Below are 9,790 nucleotides of genomic sequence, written 5' to 3'. Positions count from 1 at the left end.
TATTTTTGTCAAATTTTTATCAAGTAAAGGACATTAACTGACAATAAAGTAATGGATTCTGTTGTCGGTAATCGTTAAGCAGTAAGCATTTGATAAACGACACTTATTATTGTGTCCATTTGAATAAGAACAGAAGGTTCATGCAATCAATAGGGTTATGTTATATCAAACCAAACAGTAATTTAATAAATGAAACTGATTTCATTCTAATTTTATCTGATTATAGGACACTTGTCGTATAATAAAGTTAATACGGCATTTTATTTTAAAACTGGTCCTAGCAAAATTGTTAAAACGTCCTCAAAACCTATTGTTCTTTCTGATACGTTTGTTGTTATAAATTTAAGTCTTATAAAGTATTTTATTAAAATGTTTAATGTCCTACAAAACTATTTTTTTTAATTAACATGGATATTCAACCCGTTATGTGAACCGACTAATCTTAGGGCGACCATCCACTTCGCGGGTAGCACGGAATCACCGCATTTGAACCTTCGTGGCCATAAGAGGATTTTTATTTCTCTTTGCATTCGAACCTAGGACATCTAGACACTTTTGACCTTTGGAGCCCAAACTCAAAACCAATATCGGATAACACTAAGTGCTTTCCGGGTAATTTTTCTCACCGGATAAACATTGCAAGGGCCAAGATTCTTACTCGGTAAGAATGAAGAGTCTTATCCGGTAAGTGAGAGCGACGACTCTTATCCGGATAAGCGTTTACCAAGAAAATTGTTGCATGAAATACGTTTTGATGTAATACAATTTTATCCAGTAAAATAAATTTTAATGTTGACTCATAACGATAAATACTTACCAGATAAATATCTAGATAAACAACACTTTACTGTAGTATTAGATTAGCTTTATAAATGGAAAATTAAAAGTGGGGTCAAACATGATAATGTATAGTAAGGGCATGCTACATCAAAATATTGCCTTAATCGGAAAGTATCCCCAAAACTGTGACAGCTGTTGACGTACTACCTACCAATAAGCCATTTGTGGATTCTAGACCTCTCTTTTATTCTTTCTTTTTTTATTAAATAACTATATATTACATTTATTTTAGAGTTAGGGGTTTGATCGTTATTGAATGATTTAATATAAAATGATTAAGTGGTTAGAATGATTAAGAGGTTTTTGTAATATAGTTAAAAATGAATAATTGTTTGAGAATTGTTTACAATAAAGTTAAGGTTTTTAATAATTAAAGGAGACTCATGATACAAAATCATTCAAATGGTTTTAAAACCATTAAGAGACAAATTTTTTTTTTTGCCAAACAAGATTCACCTCATAATGATTCAGATATTGCCTCTTAATGAAACTATTAAGAGGTAAACAAACAACCACTTAGACATTGTTTGACACAGATAAGTTAGGTTTTGTTTGTTTTAGAAAAAAAACTGTTATCAACCCTTTATATCTGATTTGATAAGAGGTTGGTTATTTAGACTGTTTTTTTTTTTGGTTTTTCAGAGATGCTCATGTTTTATCGTTCTCTTATTTGGTTAAAGGTACATCAACTCCTTATTTGCCTCTTATTGTTTTTCAAATTCTCAACATCAGACGTTTCTCAATCACTTACCCCTTAATCGATCCTTAACTAGTCAATCTTCATCTTTCTCAATCGATTAACCTAAATCGCTCCGCAGTCTCAATAGATCTCAATCTATGTTAGGGACCATTTACTCGATAAGCGCTAACCGGTTAAATTTAACACTATCACTTACCTTACCGTGTAAAATTTTAGTCTATTAAAACAGCATCGTATGCAAAAAATTAACCGAAAAGCGCTAACCGGGTAAGAGTTGTCGCCCTCACTTACCAGGTAAGATTCTCAGTCATTACTTTCGCTATTACTAGGTAAGATTCTTGGTCCTTGCTATATTCATTAAGATTCTTGGTCCTTGTTATATTCATTGGTTAAGGTAAAATAACTTGGTAAACACTTACCAAGGTGCAAGCATTTGGTAAACGACCCCTTAATCGATCTCATCTCTCTATCGTTGTTCTCAACCAAGTGTTTGTAAATTGAAGTAACGAAAATGCCATCATTCTTCACCCAGGTAGATACCGTATTTCACTAAATTTGGAGATAGGGCTGCAATCAGATATCAAATTGGATGGTTTTGTGCTCCTAATGGTATTTAACTGTGATGAATTGTAGTTTATATTTTAGATGTAAATTTTGTAATATATGATGAATAAACATATAAAATTGTATAAATGTATATAAATTCAGCGTTATAATATTTTGAAGTGTAAAATAGACAGTTATGCAGACTCAGACATCTACCAGTTTATAAAAACAAACAGTCTTACTGATTATGGTTTTTCAAACTTCAGCACCACATTTTGTCAATTAGAAGTGAAATAAGACTTCAAATACAGATATATCAGACAGTAAAGTCAAATCTTAAACTTTTTATGTCATATTGATGATTCTGCGTTTTTTAAGTTGTGACTTAAAACAACAAATTTGTGTCATATATATATATATATATATATATATATATATATATATATATAATCTTTCTATTTATTGTTGAATAAGATAATGATGTTAAGAGATATATATTTATATTAGAAGAAAATCCGTAAATACTGACGGTGTCGTTTCCGGCAAATAATAAAGTTTATAATTGATGCCTATTACCTTCAGGCTCGTTCTTGACATTTTTAGGCCCTGGACGAACATAAAAATAGGGGCCCCACTGCAAGAAACAAGGCTTTTAGCAACCACTTTTGTTGTCGCTAAAAGTCCGTTTATCATTAGAAATAGTATATAACAACATGTCGTCGTTATAACTTGTGACACATGTCATCGCTAAAAGGYGCATCGTCAAATCTCACTTTTCTTGTAGTGACCTTCGGTAAGTACGAAAAARAATTCAATAAATGTTTTTCATTAGTATAAAATTGAGTACAAAAAATGCTAATAATTTACAGAGTAAAGAAATCTTATTTATCTTTATTATAGATATACAAGAGAGTACTTAAATTTACGTACTTCTTATTAGGTAATTTTAAACCAAGAGTATATAAACTATGGTTGATAAATTTTTATAAAACGTAAGAAATTTTTACTTTATAACAAGAAATATGTGTTATTTTGATACAAAAAGAGAATTCGTGTTAATGAAATAATTGTGAGGTCAATGAGAGATCAATAATAAAGAAGATTATCAAAGTCTTCTAGACAAGTAGACAAATGAAGATCAATAAGAATATGAAAGAAAAGATGATCTATTAAAATCTAGTAAAAATAAATAATGAATTAAACATATAATATGCAAGCTCAACAAATGATTGTTTGAACACTTAAATAGAATCTTGTGGTGTAGTGGAATCCCAATGAAAGATACATAAGTCAAACAATTGATGAAAATATTTAAATTCTATTTCCTTTTTTTTTTTGCTCAACTAAAATAAGATTTTAATATTAAAAGTTTATGGAACATGACATATATAAGGGACATTACTAAATACATCTAGTAGAAAAAATTTATTGATTAATCACAAAACCATGAAACACGTCATAAATCATAAGAACAATAGATTAATTGTCTAAAAAAAAGTAAAATATTTTATGTAGAAGCAAAAATAGATAACAATAGTCAACAAAAACAATTAGAACAGTATAACCAAATAGCAATAGTCAATAAAAATAGAAATTGATAAAACTATCTAACGTTGAATTGTTGAAGCACGAAAATAGTGAAGCATATAGAGATAGCAATAGCCAATATCATTGGACCTTGGTGGAGATAAAAAAAAAATTAGAGGGGCAATAAACAATAACTTATAATGAATGACCAATTAATTTTGTTTATTTTCTTCTCCAATGTAATTAGTTGATATATTTTTGGGCCCTTATTATCTATTAAATTATTTTTCTCTCTTATTATATGCTACAATTTTTTGGTTTCGTTAATTTATTAAATTCTTTTAGACTACTATATATTTTAAGGAGAAATTTGGGCCCCTGATATTTTTGGTCCCTGGGCGTACGCCCGTGTCGCCCTCCCCCAGGGACGGCCCTGATTACCTCTAAAACACAACAACTTGTGATAGTGATAGGTAGGGTCGTCTCCTCAGGGACTCAGTGTTAACCGTCAGTCAAGACGTAATCACTTGCTACTTATAATCATATTTTGAAACAGAAATTGAACTTACAAATGGTAAAAATCAGTAAATGACGAAGAACCCTAGGAACATTCTCCAAAATCGACTCCAATCTCCTTGAAATTCCGAAAATCGGCTTTAGATGTTCTCTCTTTCCAATCAGTCGATTAAGAAAGTTGGTTCCTCCCTCCAAACGACGGTTTTAGAACTAATTTTTATACTTCCTCTCATGAAACCATTCAAAATGGGACGTGGCCACTCGTACCAATAGACTACGTGATTAATGACATGACTACTTATTTTTCAGATACAAATAGTAGTCTTTTTTATGTGTTTGTTCGAAAATTTATTCGATCCTTTTTTAATAAAGCTGGTGATCCAGCCCGTACAGTAACCTGCACCCGCTATTTTTTATACCCGAGGCTTATTTCTTTCAACGAGCATTCTCAATAGCATGCCTTGAAGAGGACTCGAACCTCTACGCTCTTTAGCACGAGATTGGACCATAAACGAAAACGCCCACTAAATCGATCACAAGAATACCATCTATCCGCTATAAAAGTGAGACCAAACCACAAGGGTGGTGTCTGATTGGTTTGAGCTTGACTACAAAAGTCAAAAGTACCAGGAAGTCTCAGGTTCAAATCCAAAAGCAAAAATAATAATCCCCTTTTGACCATAGAGGTTCAAATACGATGACTCCGGACTATCTGCAAAACAGATGATCGTCCTAGGATTAATTGACTAACATAACAGGTTGGATATCCAGGTTGATAAAAAAAAAGTGAGACTAATTTATTCAGCTTCAGTAGCAACAAAAGCATTCCAGAAATATAACAAAGCAGGAGATGATGGCATTACATTCATAAACCATTATTACAAACATCATCAATTATTTAAGCTAAAATAAGCATCCATGGCTGAATAACTCAGACAACAAGCACAATCTTCCACAGATATACAGCCAACAAGAAAAACCCTGCAAACCCATCACGACCGCCATTAAAACCGGCTTTAAAGCTTCGATGATCCTCTGGGATGATGAATCACGATGTGATTGTAAGCATTTAACGTCAGAAAATCGTCGAGCACCGGTGCCGTACATTGTCGACTGAAAATCTTGCAAGCCTCCTTATACATTCCCTTCTTGAACTTTTCTCGGCCAACTTCCCGTTCTATTCTCGCCATTTCTTCCTCCACCACCTTCCCGAAAAGCTCCGGGCTCACCCGCACGCCGACGCCATCACCGTCCAACTCCACTCGGTATTTCAACCACTGCCAGTTCTGGACTCGGCTGATCTCGGCGGTGGCGGCGTCTTCCATGAGGTTATACAGCGGGACTGAACCGGTTCCAGTGAGCCAGGCGGCGAGGTATTGGATCCCGACTCGGGTGTTTAACCTAAGACCCTCCATGGTTCGAACCCCGCGGGGAATCTGCAAGAGGTCGTCTTCGGTTAAGTTAGCTGCATCTTCGCGTTTCATGGTTTCGATTAGGTTCAGAGAGTTGTTCATGTTGGCGGTGAAGACGTCCATGATCGCCGGAATCAAGCCGGGATGTGCTGCCCACGTCCCGTCGTGCCCGGCTCGAACCTCTCGCAGCTTGTCTTTCTTCACGAGCTCCAGTGCCGCCTCGTTTGCTGCTGGATCGTCCCTGATCGGAATCTGAGCCGCCTACACCAAAATTGAGTTTATGGTATAAGCTTATTATAACACTTTTAGATAAGACGTTTTATTTTTTTTTGCTGGCGTCTTATTTTATTAAGACGCTTAAACCCTTTAGGCGTCCTTAAAGAATGAAAGGATTGATAATTCTTTGCCAATTTCGTGATTTCAAGACGACCCAAATTACCGAAATTTAGAAACTACATACCATTCCTCCCATGGCGTGGACGCCTCGTCGGTGGCAGGTTCTGATGAGTAGATCGGAGTAGCTTCTCATGAAGTGTTGGCCCATACCAACGAGGACTCGGTCCGGTAGCAACCGGTCAGGGTGCGCTTGAAATGTTTTGACGTAGCTAAAGATGTAATCCCATCTTCCGCAGTTCAAACCGACGGAATGATCCCTTAATTCATAGAGAATTTCATCCATTTGAAACACTGCTGGTAGTGTCTCGATTAGAACCGTTGCCCGGATGCTACCTTTTTCGATCCCGGCCATTTTTTCCGCCCTCTCAAACACGTTGTTCCATATCCTCGCTTCCCTGCTCGCAGTCGAATGTCCGTTAGCAAAGCCAAAAAACATTTAGGGATTAACTAGGTCGTATCACACAATCAGTTTTACAAGATGTTAAATATGTCTGATTTATGGAATTCAAGTTTATATAACTAAACAATTGTGAGTTGATTCCTATTTTGGGTAACATACTTTTAAAACTTCAATTTTGGTACCTAAAATGTAAAATCTTAAACATTTAAGTACCCGGATAACTGGAGATAGCATAACCGGCCATCATGCTGATATAACGAGTGATTTGGTATCCAACTCAGTACTATTTGCTGATATGGTTAGTGACATGGATTTTTTTTGTCTAAAATTAGTCTTTTTTTAATCTAAAATTAGTTATCAATCAGTTACACAGGTAATAAAATGTTTAAAACTTTACATCTTAGGTACCAAAATATAAGTCTTAAAAATACGTTACCTAAAATAAGAATCAAGTTAAAGTACGTTATTTTTTTCATGCAATTTACCCTTTTTTTTATTAAGAGTTCTTTCACAAATTTACGTACTCGATTGTGGATGTTTTAAAAGTGTCATAAAAAAACTTATTAGAATGTGTAATTATATTCAAACATCCTGTTATAACACTTAATTTTACATATGACGTACAGTTGTTCAATGATATAAACTAAAGTTCTATAAATAACCGATTAGAGACATTTGAACGTATTTTACACCTTATAAAGCCCAATTCCATTATAGTGATCAGACCGAACCGAACCGAACCGAACCGACCATTAAATAATTACCTGGAATTTTCCATTTTTGGAAGATAGAAGAACGGGCCGTATCCTTGGCCTTGTGTTTTACGGAATGCCGCATGGTTGTGATGGAAGTAAAGGCCGAAATCCACAAGGCAACCGATCGCTGGTTCACCGTCAATGAAAATGTGAGACTCGGGTAGATGCCAGCCTCTGGGACGAACAAAAAGCTTCGCGATCTCGTCGTTGAGCTTGTAAACCCGATTTCTAGCCTTATCTTCAAAGCTAATTGTTCCATTAACAGCATCCTTTAAGTTCACTTGGCCCTTCATTAGATTCTCCCATGTTGGTGATAATGCATCTTCAAAATCAGCCTGTTTAAAATCACCCATGAATATTTTATTTTATTTCTTTACCAAACGGTTTTTGTCTAGTGGTATGTGAGTCTTTAACCTCCTAGAAGGTCAGAGGTTCAAACCTCACCAAAGGTGAGGAGAGTGTGTTAGTTTATTTGTTTTATTTGCCGTATATAAATATTATATATCTATACTATATTATAAAGCATTTGATAAAAACTCTTAAAACCCATTCTTTAAGCATGAAGTACCGTTTATTAATGCATATTACTTAAAATTTAAGATCACAAGTAATTGTGCGTAAGTACAACTTATTAAAGCTCAATTTCTGAATTCGTATAACTAATTGCAGATAAACATAATCATATACACGATAAACATCTCATTTTAAATATAAAAAATCTAAAATATAATTAAGATAATCATTGAGTTATAACATAATCATCTTTATAAAAATTATATTGTTAAGCCAAAAATAAATTACTTCGCTACATAAATTAGATTATAATAAAAATTTGCATTAAAGAAATTGTACAAAAAAATGAAAACATGTAAATAGTTAATTTGATAGTAATATCAATATATTTTTTCAAATTTTTATGATATCTTCAAATTTATTTTTATTCAAAAGTAAAAATATTAATATTCATAAAATTATATAAACCGTATTATATTAACAGAGACAAAAAAATAAAACGAAACACTAAAATAAAGATATATCTCGCTACATTGTGCGAGTACCCTTCTAGTACTTCAAAAAAAAATATATGTATTTTATTTTTTCAACATTTGTAATCGTGATTCTTTAAAATTAAAACGTTGGATAACGTTAAACTTGTCAATAGTCGAAAACTAAGATTCACTGTGATAAATTTAGGTTTATAAGATGCTTAAAATGTTTAAACGTCTTAATAGCATAATTTATAGGACTTAAGTTACAATAACAAAAGTGTTATAACAGGTTTATAAGATTTTTTTGAGTATTTTAACAAATGTTTTAGGATGTTTTTTAAATAAAATATTGTATTAATTATTAATACGACAATACTATTAGAAATATTGTCCTACAAACACAGGTATTCTATAAAAAAGATGGGTCCCGTAACACTCCGATCGTCTCTTAAAACTGTTACATTAATAATTATCCTTTAGAAATATCACATTAACTTTTGTAATTACCGTCTATGTAAATGCATATGGTCCATCAAAAATTACTGATCTGCAAACATAACGCTGTACATTTGCACCACTTTATTTTATAATTAGATCAAATCATGCATTAAAAATGTAAAAAAAAAAACATATTTAGCTACCACCTGCATATGTGATCACGTGTAAAATCAAACCAACCACAAGGTTGACACCTGATTGGTTTGAGCTTGACTCTAAAGGTCAAAAGTGTTTGATTGGTTTGAACTTGGCTCCAAAGGTCAAATGTGTCAGGAGGTTCCAGATTTAAATCTAGTCACGGAGGTTCAAATACAGTGACTCCGGATTACGTGCAAAGCAGGTGGTCGCTTTGAAATTAGTCGGCTCGCATAGCGGGTTAGATATCCAGGTTAATAAAAAAAGTGGACATCTGATTCGTTTGAGCTTGGACTCGAGCTGGAGGTCACAAATTTAAATCCAAGGAGAAATAAAAATCTCCTTGTGATTATGAAGATCAAATGCAATGACTCTGGACTACGTAGAAATCAGATGATCATTTTGATATTAATCGGCTCGTATAACGAGTTGGATATCTAGGTATAATAAAATAGATAAAACCATATGTTTAAATAATGACATGCAGGGTTCATTGCAAACAACAAAACTGCTAAAACACGAAATGCATGATGGAACGAAGTGATGACTCACCATGAACACTTTGGCTCCAGAATTCAAAGCATTAATAATCATCTTCCTTTCCACCGGACCTGTTATCTCCACTCTCCGATCAGCCACCGCCGGCGGCACCTCCGCACACATCCAATCTCCATCTCTGATTATCTTCGTTGCCGGATCAAATCCCGGCAACCCACCGCCGTTATACCTCATCTTTGCTTCCTTCCGGCACTCCATTGCATACTTCACATGATTCCTAAACTCCCTGTGCAATTCAGCCACAAACATCAAAGCATCCTTCGTCAGAATCTTGGCAAACTGTTGGTCAAATCTCCCTCTAATGTCTACTCCTTCAGGAACGTCGTATCCGCCGGCGACAGAGCCACCGCCGGCGATCTTTTTCATGGCGGTGTCGCCGTAATAACCCATACTCATTGCCATTTTTGTGGTGTTGTTTGGTGGGAAAGTTGGCGGTTGTTGAAGTTATGTGATGAAGATGTGGGCTTTTTTGAAGGTTTATAAAAACAAGGTGGAGGGATAAACATGGAAATGGGTTT

At 34.2% G+C, this 9,790-nt stretch overlaps 1 protein-coding gene across 1 annotated transcript; it reads right to left on the bottom strand.

Annotated features, from left to right (window-relative positions):
• Positions 1 to 4,940: 4,940 nt before the first annotated feature.
• Positions 4,941 to 9,790, bottom strand: LOC112514021 (malate synthase, glyoxysomal). The gene is made up of 4 exons (XM_025120306.1): positions 9,267 to 9,790; positions 7,102 to 7,427; positions 6,002 to 6,332; positions 4,941 to 5,802 (listed from the first exon to the last, which is right to left on the bottom strand). The coding sequence occupies exons 1-4, from the start codon at positions 9,672 to 9,674 to the stop codon at positions 5,146 to 5,148; spliced, it is 1,722 nt and encodes a 573-aa protein (XP_024976074.1). The 5' UTR covers positions 9,675 to 9,790; the 3' UTR covers positions 4,941 to 5,145.

This window comes from Cynara cardunculus, assembly GCF_001531365.2.
Source record: "Cynara cardunculus var. scolymus isolate 2C chromosome LG 6, CcrdV1, whole genome shotgun sequence".
Classification (NCBI taxonomy): Eukaryota; Viridiplantae; Streptophyta; class Magnoliopsida; order Asterales; family Asteraceae; genus Cynara; species Cynara cardunculus.
The sequence above is the reverse complement of the archived record's forward strand: the minus strand, read 5'-3'. Positions and strand labels throughout refer to the sequence as shown.

Excerpts from the sequence above, each read along its gene's own strand:
- LOC112514021 (XM_025120306.1), bottom strand. The coding sequence starts at position 9,674 with ATGGCAATGAGTATGGGTTATTACGGCGACACCGCCATGAAAAAGATC. Across the intron at positions 6,333-7,101 it reads CCAAAAATGGAAAATTCCAG|GGAAGCGAGGATATGGAACA; the intron begins GTAATTATTTAA and ends GACTGCGAGCAG. Across the intron at positions 5,803-6,001 it reads TCCACGCCATGGGAGGAATG|GCGGCTCAGATTCCGATCAG; the intron begins GTATGTAGTTTC and ends ATTTTGGTGTAG.